Consider the following 20,352-nt stretch of genomic DNA (forward strand, 5'->3'; position numbering starts at 1 on the left):
CCGCAGGTAAAGTTTCTACTAAACAAAGCCAAAAAATCAACTTTAACTTTCACGGTCCTTGGTACTTCAAGTAATGACCCTGGAAAATGAGAGACACCAGATACAACATAACTTGAAACCTGGTCAAATTTCCCCTTAACCAATGCAAACAATCAGATTTCAATTTCTCTGACCTTGGTACTTTAAGTAAAGACCCTGGAATACCAGAGACACCAGATAACTTATCAGCAGGTGAAGTTTCTACTTAACCAATTCAAACTATCATATTTCATTTTCACTGACCTTGGTATATTAAGTAAAGACCTTGGAACACCAGAGCCACCAGATAACTTATCAGCAGGTGAAGTTTCTACTTAACAAAGCCAAAAAATCAACTTTCATTTTCACTGTCCTTGGTACTTTAAGTAAAGACCCTGGAATACCAGAGACACCAGTTAACTCATCAGCAGGTGAAGTTTCCACTTAACCAATTCAAACAATCATATTTCATTTTCACTGACCTTGGTACTTTAAGTAAAGACCTTGGAATACCAGAGCCACCAGATAACTTATCAGCAGGTGAAGTTTCTACTTAACAAAGCCAAAAAATCAACTTTCAGTTTCACTGTCCTTGGTACTTCAAGTAAGGACCCTGAAATACCAGAGACACCAGATACCAGATAACTTGAAACCTGGTCAAATTTCCCCTTAACCAATGCAAACAATAAGATTTCAATTTCTCTGTCCTTGGTACTTTAAGTAAAGACCCTGGAATACCAGAGCCACCAGATAACTTATCAGCAGGTGAAGTTTCTACTTAACAAAGCCAAAAAATCAACTTTCATTTTCACTGTCCTTGGTACTTTAAGTAAAGACCCTGGAATACCAGAGACACCAGTTAACTCATCAGCAGGTGAAGTTTCCACTTAACTAATTCAAACAATCAGATTTCATTTTCACTGACCTTGGTACTTTAAGTAAAGACCTTGGAATACCAGAGCCACCAGATAACTTATCAGCAGGTGAAGTTTCTACTTAACAAAGCCAAAAAATCAACTTTCATTTTCACTGTCCTTGGTGCTTTAATTAAAGAACCTGGAATACCAGAGACACCAGATAGCTCATCAGCAGGTGAAGTTTCCACTTAACCAATTCAAACAATCAGATTTCATTTTCACTGACCTTGGTACTTTAAGTAAAGACCTTGGAATACCAGAGCCACCAGATAACTTATCAGCAGGTAAAATTTCTACTTAACAAAGCCAAAAAATCAACTTTAATTTTCACTGTCCTTGATACGTCAAGCAAGGACCCTGGAATATCAGAGACACCAGATATGAGATAACTTGAAACCTAGTCAAATTTCCCCTTAACCAATGCAAACAATCAGATTTCAATTACTCTGTCCTTGGTACTTTAAGTAAAGTCCCTAGAATACCAGAGCCACCAGATAACTTATCAGCAGATGAAGTTTCTACTTAACAAAGCCAAAAAATCAACTTTCAGTTTCACGGTCCTTGGTACTTCAAGTAAGGACCCTGGAATACCAGAGACACCAGATAACAGATAACTTGAAACCAGGTCAAATTTCCCCTTAACCAATGCAAACAATCGGATTTCAATTTCTCTGTCCTTGGTAATTTAAGTAAAGACCTTGGAATACCAAAGACACCAGATAACTTATCAGCAGGTGAAGTTTCCACTTAACCAATTCAAACAATCAGATTTCATTTTCACTGACCATGGTACTTTAAGTAAAGACCTTGGAATACCAAAGCCAACAGATAACTTATCAGCAGGTGAAGTTTCTACTTAACAAAGCCAAAAAATCAACTTTCATTTTCACTGTCCTTGGTAATTTAAGTACAGACACTGGCATACCAGAGCCACCAGATAACTTATCAGCAGGTGAAATTTCCACTCAACCATTTCAAACAATCAAATTTCATTTTCACAGACCTTGGTACTTTAAGCAAGGACCCTGGAATACGAGAGATACCAGATACCAGATAACTTGAAACCTGGTCAAATTTCCCCTTAACCAATGCAAACAATCAGATTTCAATTTCTCTGTCCTTGGTACTTTAAGTAAAAACCCTAGAATGCCTAAGCAACAAGATAACTTATAAATAGATGAAGTTTCCACTTAACCAATCCAAACAATCAGATTTCCTTTTCACTGACCTTGGTACTTTAAGTAAAGACCCTGGAATACCAAAGACACCAGATAACTTATCAGCAGGTGAAGTTTCTACTTAACAAAGCCAAAAAAAATCAACTTTCATTTTCACTGTCCTTGGTACTTCAAGTAAGGACCCTGGAATACCAGAGACAGAAGATACAACATAACTTGAAACCTGGTCAAATTTCCCCTTAACCAATGCAAACAATCAGATTTCAATTTCTCTGTCCTTGGTACTTTAAGTAAAGACCTTAGAATACCAGAGCCACCAGATAACTTATCAGCAGGTGAAGTTTCTACTTAACCAATTCAAACAATCAAATTTCCTTTTCACTGACCTTGGTACTTTAAGTAAGGACCCTGGAATACCAGAGATACCAGATACCAGATAACTTGAAACCTGGTCAAATTTCCCCTTAACCAATGCAAACAATCAGATTTTAATTTCTCTGTCCTTGGTACTTTAAGTAAAGACCCTGGAATACTTGAGAAACCAGATAACTTATCAACAGGTGAAGTTTCCACTTAACCAATTCAAACAATCAAATTTCCTTTTCACTGACCTTGGTACTTTAAGTAAAGACCTTGGAATACCAGAGCCACCAGATAACTTATCAGCAGGTGAAGTTTCTACTTAACAAAGCCAAAAAAATCAACTTTCATTTTCACTGTCCTTGGTACTTCAAGTAAGGACCCTGGAATACCAGAGACAGAAGATACAACATAACTTGAAACCTGGTCAAATTTCCCCTTAACCAATGCAAACAATCATATTTCAATTTCACTGACCTTGGTACTTTAAGTAAAGACCCTGGAATACCAGAGACACCAGATAACTTATCAGCAGGTGAAGTTTCCACTTAACCAATTCAAACAATCAAATTTCCTTTTCACTGACCTTGGCACTTTAAGCAAAGACCCTGGAATACCAGAGACACCAGATACCAGATAACTTGAAACCTGGTCAAATTTCCCCTTAACCAATACAAACAATTAGATTTCAATTTCTCTGTGCTTGGTACTTTAAGTAAAGACCTTGGAATACCAGAGCAACCAGATAACTTATCAACAGGTGAAGTTTCCACTTAACCAATTCAAACAATCAAATTTCCTTTTCACTGACCTTGGTACTTTAAGTAAAGACCATAGAATACCAGAGCCACCAGATAACTTATCAGCAGGTGAAGTTTCTACTTAACAAAGCCAAAAAAAATCAACTTTCATTTTCACTGTCCTTGGTACTTCAAGTAAGGACCCTGGAATACCAGAGACAGAAGATACAACATAACTTGAAACCTGGTCAAATTTCCCCTTAACCAATGCAAATAATCAGATTTCAATTTCTCTGACCTTGGTACTTTAAGTAAAGACCTTGAAATACCAGAGCCACCAGATAACTTATCAGCAGGTGAAGTTTCCACTTAACCAATTCAAACAATCAGATTTCATTTTCACTGACCTTGGTACTTAAAGTAAAGACCCTGGAATACCTGAGCCACCAGATAACTTATCAGCCGGTGAAGTTTCTACTTGACAAAGCCAAAAAATCAACTTTCATTTTCACTGTCCTTGGTACTTTAAGTAAAGACCCTGGAATACCAGAGACACCGGATAACTTATCATCAGGTGAAGTTTTCATTTAACCAATTCAAACCATCAGATTTCATTTTCACTGACCTTGGTACTTTAAGTAAAGACCTTTGAATACCAGAGTCACCAGATAACTTATCAGCAGGTGAAGTTTCTACTTATCAAAGCCAAAAAATCAACTTTCATTTTCACTGTCCTTGGTACTTCAAGTAAGGACCCTGGAATACCAGACACCAAATACCAGATAACTTGAAACCTGGTCAAATTTCCCCTTAACCAATGCAAACAATCAGATTTTAATTTCTCTGTCCTTGGTACTTTAAGTAAAGACCCTGGAATACTAGAGATACCAGATAACTTATCAGCAGGTGAAGTTTCCACTTAACCAATTCAAACAATCAAATTTCCTTTTCACTGACCTTGGTACTTTAAGTAAAGACCCTGGAATACCAAAGACACCAGATAACTTATCAGCAGGTCAAGTTTCTACTTAACAAAGCCAAAAAATCAACTTTCAATTTCTCTGTCCTTGGTACTTTAAGTAAAGACCCTGGAATACCAGAGACGCCAGATAACTAATCAGCAGGTGAAGTTTTCACTTAACCAATTCAAACAATCAGATTTCATTTTCACTGACCTTGGTAATTTAAGTAAAGACCTTGGAATACCAGAGTCACCAGATAACTTATCCGCAGATGAAGTTTCTACTTATTAAAGCCAAAAAATCAACTTTCACTTTCACTGTCCTTGGTACTTCAAATAACCTGGAATACCAGACACTAAATACCAGATAACTTGAAACCTGGTCAAATTTCCCCTTAACCAATGCAAACAATCAGATTTCTATTTCTCTGTCCTTGGTACTTTAAGTAAAGACCCTGGAATACCAGAGACACCAGATGACTCATCAGCAGGTGAAGTTTCCACTTAACCAATTCAAACTATCAGATTTCCTTTTCACTGACCTTGGTACTTTAAGTAAAGACCCTAGAATACCAGAGCCACCAGATAACTTATCAGCAGGTGAAGTTTCTACTTAACAAAGCCAAAAAATCAACTTTCATTTTCACTGTCCTTGGTACTTTAAGTAAAGACCCTAGAATACCAGAGCCACCAGATAACTTATCAGCAGGTGAAGTTTCCCTTTAACCAATCCAAACAATCAAATTTCCTTTTCACTGATCTTGGTACTTTAAGTAAAGACTCAAGAATACCAGAGCCACCAGATAACTTATCAGCAGGTGAAGTTTCTACTTAACAAAGCCTAAAAATCAACTTTCATTTTCACTGTCCTTGGTACTTCAAGTAAGGACCCTGGAATACCAGAGACACCAGATAACTTATCAGCAGGTGAAGTTTCCACTTAACCAATCCAAACAATCAGATTTCATTTTCACTGACCTTGGTACTTTAAGTAAAGACCTTGGAATACCAGAGCCACCAGATAACTTATCAGCAGGTAAAGTTTCTACTTAACAAGGCCAAAAAATCAACTTTCATTTTCACTGTCCTTGGTATTTCAAGTAAGGACCCTGGAATACCAGAGACACCAGATACCAGATAACTTGAAACCTGGTCAAATTTCCCCTTAACCAATGCAAATAATCAGATTTCAATTTCTCTGACCTTGGTACTTTAAGTAAAGACCTTGAAATACAAGAGCCACCAGATAACTTATCAGCAGGTGAAGTTTCTACTTAACCAATTCAAACAATCAGATTTCCTTTTCACTGACCTTGGTACTTTAAGTAAACACCTTGGAATCCTAAAGCCGCCAGATAACTTATCAGCAGGTGAAGTTTCTACTTAACAAAGCCAAAAAATTAACTTTCATTTTCACTGTCCTTGGTACTTCAAGTAAGGACCCTGGAATACCAGAGACACCAGATACCAGATAACTTGAAACCTGGTCAAATTTCCCCTTAACCAATGCAAACAATCAGATTTCAATTTCTCTGTCCTTGGTACTTTAAGTAAAGCACCTTGGAATACCAGAGCCACCAGATAACTTATCAGCAGGTGAAGTTTCCACTTAACCAATTCAAACAATCATATTTCCTTTTCACTGACCTTAGTACTTTAAGTAAAGACCTTGGAATACCAAAGACACCAGATAACTTATCAGCAGGTGAAGTTTCTACTTAACCAATTCAAACAATCAGATTTCATTTTCACTGACCTTGGTACTTTAAGTAAAGACCTTGGAATACCAAAGACACCAGATAACTTATCAGCAGGTGAAGTTTCTACTTAACCAATTAAAACAATCAAATTTCCTTTTCACTGACCTTGGTACTTTAAGTAAAGACGCTGGAATACCAAAGACACCAGATAACTTATCAGCAGGTGAAGTTTCATTTTAACCAATTAAAACAATCAAATTTCCTTTTCACTGACCTTGGTACTTTAAGTAAAGACCATGGAATACTAGATACACCAGATAACTTATCAACAGGTAAAGTTTCAACTTAACCAATTCAAACAATCAAATTTCATTTTCACTGACCTTGGTACTTTAAGTAAAGACCCTGGAATACCAAAGACACCAGATAACTTATCAGCAGGTGAAGTTTCTACTTAACCAATTCAAACAATCAGATTTCATTTTCACTGACCTTGGTACCCTAAGTAAAGACCTTGGAATACCAGAGACACCAGATAACTTATCAGTCGGTGAAGTTTCTACTTAAACAATTCAAACAATCAGATTTCATTTTCACTGACCTTGGTACTTTAAGTAAAGACCTTGGAATACCAAAGACACCAGATAAATTATCAGCAGGTGAAGTTTCTACTTAACCAATTAAAACAATCAAATTTCATTTTCACTGACCTTGGTAATTTAAGTAAAGACCCTGGAATAATAAAGAAACCAGATAACTTATCAACAGGTAAAGTTTCCACTTAACCTGTTAAACCATCAAATTTCATTTTCACTGACCTTGGTAATTTAAGTAAAGACCATGGAATACCAAAGACACCAGATAACTTATCAGCAGGTGAAGTTTCTACTTAACCAATTCAAACAATCAGATTTCATTTTCACTGACCTTGGTACTTGAAGGAAAGACCTTGGTACTTTAAGTAAAGACCTTGGAATACCAGAGACACCAGATAACTCATCAGCAGGTGGAGTTTCCACCTAACCAATTCAAACAATCAGATTTCATTTTCACTGACCTTGGTACTTTAAGAAAAGATCCAAAAATACCAGAGCCCCTAGATAGCTTATCAGCAGGTGGAGTTTCCACTTAACCAATTCAAACAATCAGATTTCCTTTTCACTGACCTTGGTACTTTAAGTAAAGACCCTGGAATACCAAAGACACCAGATAACTTATCAGCAGGTGAAGTTTCTACTTAACCAATTCAAACAATCAGATTTCATTTTCACTGACCTTGGTACTTTAAGTAAAGACCTTGGTACTTTAAGTAAAGACCCTGGAATACCTGAGAAACCAGATAACTTATCAACAGGTGAAGTTTCCACTTAACCAAATTAAACAATCAGATTTTCTTTGCACTGTCCTTGGTACTTTAAGTAAAGACCCTGGAATACCAAAGACACCAGATAACTTATCCGCAGGTGAAGTTTCTACTTAACAAAGCCAAAAAATCAACTTTCACTTTCACTGTCCTTGATACGTCAAATAATGACCCTGGAATACGAGAGACACCAGATAACAGATAACTTGAAACCTGGTCAAATTTCCCCTTAACCAGTGCAAACAATCAGATTTCAATTACTCTGTCCTTGGTACTTTAAGTCAAAACCCTAGAATACTAGAGAAACCAGATAACTTATCAGCAGGTGAAGTTTCCACTTAACCAATTCAAACAATCAGATTTCCTTTTCACTGACCTTAGTACTTTAAGTAGAGACCTTGGAATACGAAAGCCACCAGATAACTTATCAGCAGGTGGAGTTTTTACCTAACCAATTCAAACAATCAAATTTCCTTTTCACTGACCTTGGTACTTTAAGTAAAGATCTTGGAATACCAGAGCCACCAGATAACTTATCATCAGGTGGAGTTTCTACTTAAAAAAGCCAAAAAAATCAATTTTCATTTTCACTGTCCTTGGTACTTTAAGTAAAGACCCTGGAATACCAGAGACACCAGATAACTCATCAGCAGGTGAAGTTTCCACTTAACCAATTCAAACTACCATATATTTCATTTTCTCTGACCTTGGTACTTTAAATAAAGACCCTAGAATACCAGAGCCACCAGATACCTTATCAGCAGGTGAAGTTTCTACTTAACAAAGCCAAAAAATCAACTTTCATTTTCACTGTCCTTGGTACTTCAAGCAAGGATTCTGGAATACCAGAGACACCAGATACCAGATAACTTGAAACCTGGTCAAATTTCCCCTTAACCAATGCAAACAATCAGATTTTAATTTCTCTGTCCTTGGTAATTTAAGTAAAGACCCTAGAATACTAGAGAAAACAGATAACTTATCAGCAGGTGAAGTTTCCACTTAACCAATTCAAACAATCAAATTTCCTTTTCTCTGTCCTTGGTACTTTAAGTAAAGACCCTAGAATACCAGAGCCACCAGATAACTTATCAGCAGATGAAGTTTCTACTTAACAAAGCCAAAAAATCAACTTTCATTTTCACTGTCCTTGGTACTTTAAGTAAAGACCCTGGAATACCAGAGACACCAGATAACTCATCAGCAGGTGAAGTTTTCACTTAACCAATTCAAACAATCAGATTTCATTTTCACTGACCTTGGTAATTTAAGTAAAGACCCTGGAATACTAGAGACGCCAGATAACTTATCAGCAGATGAAGTTTCTACTTATTAAAGCCAAAAAATCAACTTTAACTTTCACGGTCCTTGATACTTCAAATAAGGACCCTGGAATACGAGAGACACGAGATAACAGATAACTTGAAACCTGGTCAAATTTCCCCTTAACCAATGCAAACAATCAGATTTCAATTTCTCTGTCCTTGGTACTTTAAGTAAAAACCCTGGAATGCTAGAGAAACCAGATAACTTATCAGCAGGTGAAGTTTCCACTTAACCAATACAAACTATCATATTTCCTTTTCACTGACCTTGGTACTTTAAGTAAAGACCCTGGAATACCAAAGACACCAGATAACTTATCAGCAGGTGAAGTTTCTACTTAACAAAGCCAAAAAAATCAACTTTCATTTTCACTGTCCTTGGTACTTTAAATAAAGACCTTGGAATACCAGAGACACTAGATAACTTATCAGCAGGTGAAGTTCCCACTTAGCCAATTCAAACAATCAAATCTCCTTTTCACGGTCCTTGGTACTTTAAGTAAATACTCTGGAATGCAAGATACACCCGATAACTTTACACCAGGTTTAAGTTTTGGTTAACCAGTATTGGTTAAGTTTCCACTTAACCCATTCAAACAGTCAGATTTCATTGTCACTGATCTTAGTACTTTAAGAGCCCCCAGGTCACCCGTTGCTCAAAATTTACAAATATAGCTATGTTTATACATTTACCATACGACCAAAACATCATGAGGTAGAAAATAACATTTACATTCTAACTAGAAAACTAAACGAGAAATGAACTAGTAAAGAGGAAAAAAACATGTATTGGAGAAATTTACCCAGACTGTCCAGCATAATGGTGTCGAAAAAAGTCGTTTGCTGCAAGCTTGATCGCCTTCTCTGGTGTCACCAAAACAATATTCACCGCCGAGCCTTAGAGAAAAGACGTTATTAACGCAAAACAGAAGCAGGCGCAAATGGAAATAAATAGAAATATTTAAGTCAAACATTTTTTCTGTCTGTTCTGGTCTTACGGAAAAATAAAAGGGCGAATGAAGTCATTAGCAAACAAAATTATAATTTAATGGAAAATCATAATTTGAATTAAATAATTATAAAATAGACGTTGTAATTTCATTTTTTTTTGCTCCCAAAAAACAAGTTTAGATAAACCTTAGATTTTTGGCATTAAAACTGAGAGCCCCTAAGATACACTCCTTTAGACACGTTCTTCAAGCAAAAGTAAGAGATGAAAAGAAAACTGGAGAAGAAAAAAAGACGATGGTAAATTGAAATAAAGAGAAACATTCAGGCAAAATATTTCATTGTTCCTTCTTCCTTCTCTGATTTCACATAAAAACTTGATAATAATTAATTTTAATGATAATAATTAATTAATTTAATTAAAAATTAATTTATTTAATTAATTTAAGAATTTTAATTATTTTAAAAACACGGTTGTAAGGTGCAATAATAATAATAATAACAAATTTTTTAACCCGCTACGAAACTCGATACGTAGATCGATATTTTATTGATTAAAAGAGATCTCCATTTACTTTTCTCGATACACAGAAAACCTGCGCACAATGATAGGTATTTAAATTTTCATTCGTGACATTTTGTGTCGGTGAAACGAGGGGTTGTGATTTCACTAGTAGATAGAGCCTTCAGACTTTGTTCCCAGGAGTTTCTGGATTGCGAATTGTTGTATTTGAGGGATATTTTGCTTTGTAATAACTAATATTTATTGATAAATTAATAGAAAATAGATGCATTAAACATGAAAGTAGGGCTCTTGGAGTTTACGGTCTTCTGAATTAAATATATCTAAGAGTTTCATTTCATTGCCATATATCCATATATGCCATATATGCAGATCCGGTATTTTATCTCAGATATTGTAAATTTTTACTTTATCTCCCCCCTGGCATAGTAATGGTAAGATAATTCGTAAGTTTGATGTCCCTGATATAACTGCAAAGTTGGCTGTGCTGCATGGACGGTTGTCGGAATCAGCCTATATTCGTTTATCACCTCGTCATCCTTTGGTCCGTCTGGTCGGTTAAACCCATTGTAGTATTTTTTTTTATTTGTAGCGTATTTTTTTCTTTTTTTGTAGTGTCTTTTTTTGTGTTACTCCACAAGTGTCATATCTTGTTATGACGTGGGTTATAAATAAATTATTATCATTATATACCGTGTTTGGATGAGAGGCTTTCACGAATTTTACGTAAATTTAATATTAGTACATGTTTCCAACCGTAGAGACCCATGGGTAGTTTTTTTTAATTTTGGAAAAGATTTAATTCTGGGAAATTTAGTAAGTGGGGTGTATAAGATGGGGTGTATATCCGTGTTCTTGTGGGAAGTTCTATATTGGCAAAACTCACCAACAATTGCTGGAAAGATTTATTGAGCATCGTAATTCAATAGAAAAACCCCTACAATAAAGCAAGCCTCCTGAAGCTTTTGTTTCAGCCCTGGCGGAACATATCTACTGTCAACCGGACTATTGTGTTCAATTTGAAGAGACCACGGCTATTTCTAACACTAGAGGTTTTTGTCAGTGGGGAAGGGAAGCTATAGAGATTAAAACACACATGTTTGCTAATCTTTCGACAGATAGGGACACGGGAAATTTAAATATTGACTCAATTTATGATAATCTTTTCAAAAATAAACCAATAGTCAATAAGGGAATTAAGAATTTAAATAATCACCAGGGGACTATATTACCTACTAGACCAAAACAAGTTGCTTCAGTAAAAGCTAATAAGAGGAGTGTTTCGCAACAGAATAATCAGCTTAGTCTAAATTTCCTTTATTTTTGTCCCGGTCTCTTTGATGTTCTAACCGAGTGACTCTATCAGATTATTTACGCAACGTGGATAAGTTGCGACAAATGTATTTTATTGGTGGTGGTTTTATTTGTGTATAGTTTTAATTCGGTTTTTTATCTTATTCTTCTTGTATTTCTCTTGTGCTGAAGACGGCTAGTTTTGATACAGGTGAAATATTTGCAGAGTTTTTTTCTCTACTGGCCGCAGTCTCGTTTCTCGTTTTTTCTCTCTTTGTTAATTTTTTTTTAACAAAATACAAGCAGAGTACTAGAAAAAAAAATTAATATGCACAAATATAATGCACAACCAGTAACGGCAAAACAATCTGATTAGCGGATAGAAACAACCCAGATAAAAAAACAGCCTTATCAGCTAAAACAGTATTAATCTTTTGAATGACCCTGAAATATCCGTAGCACTGGATTTACTGACAATTACGGAAAGATCGAGGCAAGCAAAGTAGGTATTTCAGGTACCAAAAGTACGTCACTCGAACTGATTTTAGTTACTTCTTCTGGAGCAGAGGGTACATACTAGGCATAAATAAACCGGAGTGATCACAGAAGGTACTAATAAGACAGGCGAGCGCTCGACGTGAGTAACGACCACGATTCCAAGCCACTTAATAACATTAGCACATCGGATTGAAGATCCCCATTGCAGTGCAAAAACTGTAGGTGACAATTTTACATTAAACGCAAGGTATTCACACCTATCAACGTTCAAAGCTAATCCATTATTAGAAAAAAGATGAGAAACATAAACATCAATCAGGATCAAAATAACAAGATTAATCTGAAAAAGTAGCTAATTTCCTTGGCTTAAAAAAATGTTTAGACAAAATTGACATTTATTTAATCTAATGTTGATCAAAACTCTTTGGTTACACACAACACAACTAATGACACACCTATACTAAACGTTTAATTAACGACCGTAGGCAACAATTCACAGTAATTAAGGGGGGGGATTAACATTAACATGTTTTTCAAAATCTAAGGGGGGGGGGCAGTTTTTAAAATGAAAATATGAAAAAAGCGATTTCTCAATGAAATACCAAAAAAGGTATTTCTTAAAATCCACGGGAGGAGGAGGAGGAATCTTGGAGATAAATATCCCCCCCCCCGTTGACACAACTCTTTCGCCACGTGGATTACTTCTAGTTAGTCTCCTTTTTTTTATTACCATCATGACTCCTGACGTAACTTTTATCGTGGGTTAATGCAGCCAAGGATTTGATCATAAACTTTAAAAATATCCTTACTTTATGGAGAACAAACCTTCCTGAATTTTGCGTTGAATTTTATTTGTTGTTTATTTGAGCTTATCTTGTCATTTATTGACTGTTTTGCAATTATTTTCTGTAAAATAGGCCTACACAATTTAGTTACGAAACTTTTGGAATACACGAAGATGGTCACAAGACGTGTGCAGGGAGGGGGGGGGATATTTTTCGGCATTAAAACCGGGAGACACAAGGATAAAATCCATTAAACTTTTTCATCACTTCTGAATATATATTATTTATGCCTTTTTAGAAATTCAAATTCGAAATTATCGCAAAGGAAAATATTTTGACGAGAATAGTATGGATACAAAAATGCTGGAACTCTGCCGGTACTGTGATATGGATTGGGGTCTCCACTCTGTAAAATGCTCATTCCTACGTGCATATACCTGGGAGGGCAGCCCTACCCGCGTGGTCCCATAGCGGTGTCTGGCCGAACCAGAACCATGACGGTTATTTACTATGCAGGATGACCTTGAGGGGTGGCACTTCTCGACGAAATTGTAGCCTAGTAAACGACACGGCATTGCAATATCCTAGGGACAAACGAAAAGCAGGTCATCCCTAAATGGGATGGGACAAGATCATAAGAAAAGATTCAGAAGAAATTAGGACTTCACGGGAAAGAGTGAACCTTTGAATAAATTTTAGTGGAGGATGAACATGAGAACCTGCGTGGATCTCGGGCTCCTTGGTGCTCCAATAGTTGTTAGTAGTAGCATAGTATTATTTAAAGTTGGTATCTAGATAAAATACTGTCAACACAAACCAATTCTTTTCATCTTAATGTTCAATCAGTTAAGATAGTGGGTGAAGTTAACAAAGTATCTATAAATTATAAAAATTACTTACGTTCTTACCTCTATACATTCCAAAGTAACCTTCTGCCTTAAGAGTTTTCCTGAAGCAATCCGCCCTAAAAATAAGAATCAATACAATAAAACTTAAATATAATAGTATAATCATACTAACTAGTTGTATTAACCATAATTAGCAGTATTATTTAATATCATATAATATAAAACAAAAACTGGTATAACTATACACATTAATAGTACTAAGCACTTCGTCAGTAATGAATAAATAATTATTAAAAGGCTGGTTATATCCACTGCATCAACTGATATAAAATTATTATTGAACTGATCAATTGTTATAAAACTGAAAATAAAGAAGATCAAATCTCAATTTGTGTCCGGCAGGATAGGAAAACTTCAATGGGAGAATTCAAAAATGAGTTTTGTAAAAGTGCACACAGCAGTCTTAATAATTAGTTATTTAGCTCAATGTCTTTGAAATTTTTGCTGTTTTAATGAAATTGCCAGATGCATTAGCAACAATGGCAATGATGGTTCATTTCCAACTGTCTTCCCATGCTAAATCATTGAAGATACAGCACTTACCAGTAGGGCCGTTAACTGTGAAGATGGGGACGGGGGCAAAATTGGCCTCCCTTGATTCCCCTCCCCCAGATTTGAAAAACAACTTTATTGGTATTTTCATTGGAAACACCTTTTTATGGTACTATTATTGAAAAAATCGAAATAGCACTTAATCGACCCCCCCCCCCCTCCAGGATTTTGAAATTAAGTTTTGCCAAACCTCTTCATTTTCATGGATTAACATCCTTTTTTTTGCTTACCAGTTCCCCATACTCTTTCGGTTGGAGCATATGTCAGACAAAGACACTAAACTGGTTCATAATATAAGAAACAGAAGTAGAGAGGCCTCAGAAGGAGCGACGGGGCCCTACTGCTGCCATCTATAATCAAGTCTAACGGTACCTAGCCACATAGACAATGTACTGATCCACAAGAGGGGAACTAAATTTCTGAAAAACTGATTTGCATAATCGAGGGGAATTATTGATCCACGAAAGGGGAAATAAGAAACAATATGGTTTCTTTGATCTTTAGGTCTGAGGGATAAATGGTCTTTAGTTACAGATATAAATTAATATTCTATTTTTTAAATATGGCTTCTCAGGTCATTAGACTTAGCGATAAATCAATATTCTATCGATGCCTTAATAGAGTAACCAAGAACACCTATGAGATGAAGAGATTAACGCGGGAAATGATTTCATGGGAATTTCAAATGTGACAGCACAGGGATGCCAAAACTAAAGGAACGCGCAAAATTACGTTTAGGGATTATTTGGGCGAAACTGTTTGAGACATTTTAGAGGGTTATTTGGGCGAAACCGTTTGAGACATTTTAGAGGATGATTTAGGCGAAACAGTTTGAGACATTTTAGAAGATGATCTGGGATGAAACTCTGTGGTCGTTATAATACAGAAGTTCCATTTGAACAGTGTTGTAAGGTCCCCTACCCCAACCCCAAAGGGCCCCCAAATGCCCCCGGGCCCCCAAAGACACCCCGGGCCCCAAAGAGCCCCAATACCCTCCCCCTCCCCCTGTCTCCTTTTTTGTGGTTTACCTTGTCACTAGTACATTCTCTTGATGTTTCAAAGTTCATTTTAGATCTTTTTCGTTGAAATGCAAGAGTTGGATTATTTCAGTAGTGTTTTCTCGTGGTTTACCATGTCACTGTTACATTCTCATGACGTTTCAAAGTTCATTTTGAATCCTTTTCATTGAAATGCAAGATTGGAATATTTCAGTATTGTTTTCTCATGGTTTACCTTGTCACAGTTACATTCTCTTGATGTTTCAAAGTTCATTTTGGATTTCTTTCGTTGAAATGTAAGAGTTGGAATATTTCAGTAGTGTTTGTTGTGGTTTACATAGTCACTGTTACATTCTCATGATGTTTCAAAGTTCATTTTAGATTTTTCTTTCCTTGAAATGTAAAAGTTGAAATATTTCTGTACTGTTCGTTGTGGTTTACCTAGTCACTGTTACATTCTCTTGATTTTTCAAAGTTCATTTTTGATTTTTTACGTTGAAATGCAAGAGTTGAATTATTTCAGTAGTGTTTTCTCATGGTTTACCTTGTCTGTTACATTCTCTTGCTGTTTCAAAGTTCATTTTGGATTTTTTTGTTGAAATGCAAGAGTTGGATTATTTCAGTAGTGTTTTGTAGTGGTTTACCATGTCACTGTTACATTCTCTTGATGTTTCAAAGTTAATCTTGGATTTTTTTCGTTGAAATGTAAAAGTTGGAATATTTTAGTAGTGTTCGCTATTGTTTACCTTGTCGCAGTTACATTCTCTTGATCTTTCATAGTTCATTTTAGATTTTTTTCGTTGAAATGACAGATTTGGAATATTTCAGTAGAGTTTGTTATGTTTTACCTTGTTACTGCTACATTATCTTGATGTTTCGAAGCTCATTTTTGATTTTTTTTTTTTTCGTTAAAATGCAGATTTAGATTATTTCTGTAGTGTTTTGTCGTGGCTTACTTTGTTACTGTTACATTCTCTTGACGTTTCAAAGTTAGTTTCAGATTTTTTTTTTGTTGAAATGTAAGAGTTAGATTATTTCAGTAGTATTTTATAGTGATTTACCTTGTCACTCTTACATTCTCTTGATGTTTCAAGGTTCATTTTGGATTATTTTCATTGAAATGTAACAGTTGGATTATTTCGATAGTGTTTTGTCGTGGTTTACCATGTTACCGTTACATTTTCTTGATTTTTTCAGGGTTTATTTTGGATTTCTTTCGTTGAAATGCAATAGTTGGAACATTTTAGCCGTGTTATGTCATGGTTTAACTTGTCACTGTTACATTATCGTGATGTCTCAAAGTTCATTTTGGATCTTTTTCGTTTAAATGCAAGAATTGGAAAATTTCAGTGGTGTTTTGTCGTGGTTTACCTTGTCACTGTTACAGTCTCTTGATGTTTCAAAGTTCATTTTTAATTTTTTTTTCGTTGAAATGCAAGAGTTAGAATAATTCAGTAGTGTTTTGTCGTGATTTACCTTGTCACTGTTACATTCTCTTGATGTTTCAAAGTTCATTTAGGATTTTTTCGTTGAAATGTAGGAGTTGGAATATTTCAGTAGTGTTTTGTCATGGTTTATCTTGTCTTTGTTACATTCTCTTGATGTTTCAAAGTTCATTTCGGATTTTTTATTTCTTGAAATGTAAGAGTTGGAATGTTTCAGTAGTGTTTGTCGTGGTTTACCTTGTCACTGTTACATTCTCTTGATGTTTCAGAGTTCTTTTTAGATTTTTTTTCGTTGAAATGCAAGAGTTGGAATATTTCAGTAGTGTTTTGTCATGATTTACCTTGTCGCTGTTACATAGGTTAGGTTAGATTAGGTTAGGTTAGCCTACGTACGCGCGCGTACGTAGGCTAACCTAACCTAATGTAACCTAACCTATGTAACAGCGTAACATGACAAATGTAACAGTGACAAGGTAAACTACGACGAAACACTACTGAAATTATCTAACTCATGCATTTCAACGAAAAAAAAAATCAAAAATGAAGTTTGAAACATCAAGAGACTGTAAAAGAGACTAGGTAAACCACGACAAAACACTACTGAAATATTCCAACTCTTGCATTTCAACGAAAAAGATCCAAAATAAACTTTGAGAAATCGAGAGAATGTAACAGTGAAAAGGTAAATCATGACAAAACACTACTGAAATATTCCAACTCTTGCATTTCAATGAAAGAAATCTAAAATAAACTCTGAAAACATCAAGAAAATGTAACAGTGATATGGTAAACCACGACGAAACACTATTGAAATAATCCAACTCTTATATATCAATATAAAAAATAAAAAATAAACTTTGAAACATCAACAGAATGTAAGAGTGACAAGGTAAAGCACTATAAAACACTACTGAAGTAATCTAACTCTTACATTTCAACAAAAAAAAAATCTAGAATAAACTTTGAAGCATTAAGAGAATGTAACAGTGACAAGGTAAACCTCGACAAAACACTACAGAAATAAACTAACTCTTGCATTTCAAAGAAAAAAATAAAAAATGAACCTTGAAACATCAAGAGAATGTAAGAGTGACAAGGTAAAGCACTATAAAACACTACTGAAATAATCTAACTCTTACATTACAAAAAAAAAATCTAAAATGAACTTTGAAACATCAAGAGAATGTAACAGTGACAAGGTAAATGACGACAAAACACTACTGAAATAATCTAACTCTTGCATTTCAACGAAAAAAAATAAATCAGAAATGAACTATGAAACATCAAGAGAATGTAACAGTGACAAGGTAAACCACGACGAAACACTACTGAAATATTCCAACTCTTGCATTTCAACGAAAAAAATCCAAAATGAACTTTGAGACATCAAGAGAATGTAACAGTGACAAGGAAAATCACGACAAAACACTACTGAAATATTCCAACCCTTGTATTTCAACGAAAGAAATCTAAAATGAACTCTGAAAAATCAAGAAAATGTAACAGTGACATGGTAAACCACGACAAAACACTACTGAAATAATCCAACTCTTACATTTCAATGAAAAAAATCCAAAATGAACCTCGAAACATCAAGAGAATGTAAGAGTGACAAGGTAAAGCACTATAAAATACTACTGAAGTAATCTAACTCTTACATTTCAACAAAAAAATCTAGAATTAACTTTGAAACATCAAGAGAATGTAACAGTGACAAGGTAAACCTCGACAAAACACTACAGAAATAAACTAACTCTTGCATTTCAAAGAAAAAAATAAAAATGAACTTTGAAACATCAAGAGAATGTAACAGTAACAAGGTAAACCACAACAAACACTACTGACATATTCCAACTCTTGCATTTCAACGAAAAATAAAATCTAAAATGAACTATGGAACGTCAAGAGAATATAACAGTGAAAACGTAAACCACAACAAACACTACTGAAATATTCCAACTTTTACATTTCAACGAAAAAAATCCGAAATGAACTTTGAAACATCAAGCGAATGTAACAGTGACATGGTAAACCACGACAAAACACTACTGAAATAATCCAACTCTTGCATTTCAACGAAGAAATCCAAAATGAACTTTGAAAAATCAAGAGAATGTAACGGTGACTAGATAAACCATAACAAACACTACTGAAATAATCTAACTCTTACATTTCAAGGAAAGAAAAATCCAAAATGAACTTTGAAACATCAAGAGAATGTAACAGTGACAAGGTAAACCACAACAAAACGCTACTGAAATATTACAACTCTTGCATTTCAACAAAAAAAAACAAAATGAACTTTGAAACATCAAGAGAATGTAGCAGTGACAAGGTAAACCATGACAAAACACCAGTGAAATAATCTAACTCATGCATTTCAACGAAAAAAATCAAAAATGAACTTTGAAAAATCAAGAGAATGTAACAGTAAATAGATAAACTACAACAAACACTTCTGAAATATACCAACTCTTGCATTTCAAGGAAAGAGAAATCTAAGATGAGCTTTGAAACATCGTGATAATGTAACAGTGACTAGGTAAATCACAACAAACATTACTGAAATATTCCAACTTACATTTCAACGAAAGAAATCCAAAATGAACTTTGAAACATCAAGAGAATTTAACAGTGACAAGGTAAACCATGAAAAAACACTACGGGAATTTTCCAACTCTTGCATTTCAATGAAAAGGATTCAAAATGAACTTTGAAACATCATGAGAATGTAACAGTGACATGGCAAACCATGAGAAAACACTACGGAAATTTTCCAACTCTTGCATTTCAATGAAAAGGATTCAAAATGAACTTTGAAACATCATGAGAATGTAACAGTGACATGGTAAAGCACGAGAAAACACTATTGAAATATTCCAACTCTTGCATTTCAACGAAAAAGATCTAAAATGAACTTTGAAACATCAAGAGAATTTACCAGTGACAAGGTAATCCACAACAAAGGAGACATGGGGAGGGGGAGGGTAGTAGGGCTCTTTGGGGCCGGGGCCCTTTGGGGGCCCGGGGTGTCTTTGGGGGCTCGGGGGGCATTTAGGGCCCTCTGGGGGGTCGGGGGGCCTTTGAGGCCCGGGAGGCCCTTTGTGGGGGCTCTTGGGAGGCCCTTTGTGGTCGGGAGGTCCCCAACCACAGAGTTTCACATCAAATCATCTTCTAAAATGTCTCAAACTGTTTCGCCTAAATCATCTTCTAAAATGTCTCAAACGGTTACGCCCAAATAATCCCCTAAAATATCTCAAACGGTTTCGCCCAAATAATCTCTAAACGTAATTTCTACGTGTTCCTTTTGTTTTGGCATCCTTGCGCTGTCACATTTGAAATTCCCATGAAACCCTTTCCCGCGTTAATCTCTTCATCTCATAGGTGTTCTTGGTTACTCGATTAAGGCTTCGATAGAATATTAATTTATCGCTAAGTCTAATGATCTGAAAAGCCATATTTAAAAAATAGAATATTAATTTACATCTGTCCCTAAAGACCATTTATCCCTCAGACATAAAGATCAAAGAAGCCATATTGTTTCTTAATTCCCCTTTCGTGGATCAATAATTCCCCTCGATCATGCAAACCAATTTCTCAAAAATTTAGTTCCCCTCTTGTGGATCAATACATTGTCTATGTGGTTAGGTACCGTTAGACTTGATTATAGATGGCAGCAGTAGGGCCCCGTCGCTCCATCTGAGGCCTCCCTGCTAACAGAAGATAACCTATTTCATAATGTAAAAATGTAAAATGGTCAGAGATTTGTTTATTAAAAATACTCCACCAATCAAATAAAAGTCTACATTTTTAAAGACTTTATAGAACCCAATTTGGTAG

General features: G+C 35.3%; 1 protein-coding gene across 1 annotated transcript in view; it reads right to left on the reverse strand.

Annotated features, from left to right (window-relative positions):
- Positions 1-20,352, reverse strand: part of LOC148939248 (mitochondrial glutamate carrier 1-like) — a 106,139-nt gene that overhangs the window by 58,020 nt on the left and 27,767 nt on the right. The window contains exons 3-4 of the mRNA XM_089107092.1: positions 13,518-13,573; positions 9,366-9,459 (exon numbers count right to left, since the gene is read on the reverse strand). Coding sequence (XP_088963218.1) covers positions 9,366-9,459; positions 13,518-13,573 — 150 coding nt within the window. The remainder of the gene's footprint in view (positions 1-9,365; positions 9,460-13,517; positions 13,574-20,352) is intronic.

This window comes from Artemia sp. Qi Xiang Cuo, chromosome 21 (genome assembly GCF_049724085.1).
Source record: "Artemia sp. Qi Xiang Cuo chromosome 21, ASM4972408v1, whole genome shotgun sequence".
Taxonomy (NCBI): Eukaryota; Metazoa; Arthropoda; class Branchiopoda; order Anostraca; family Artemiidae; genus Artemia; species Artemia sp. Qi Xiang Cuo.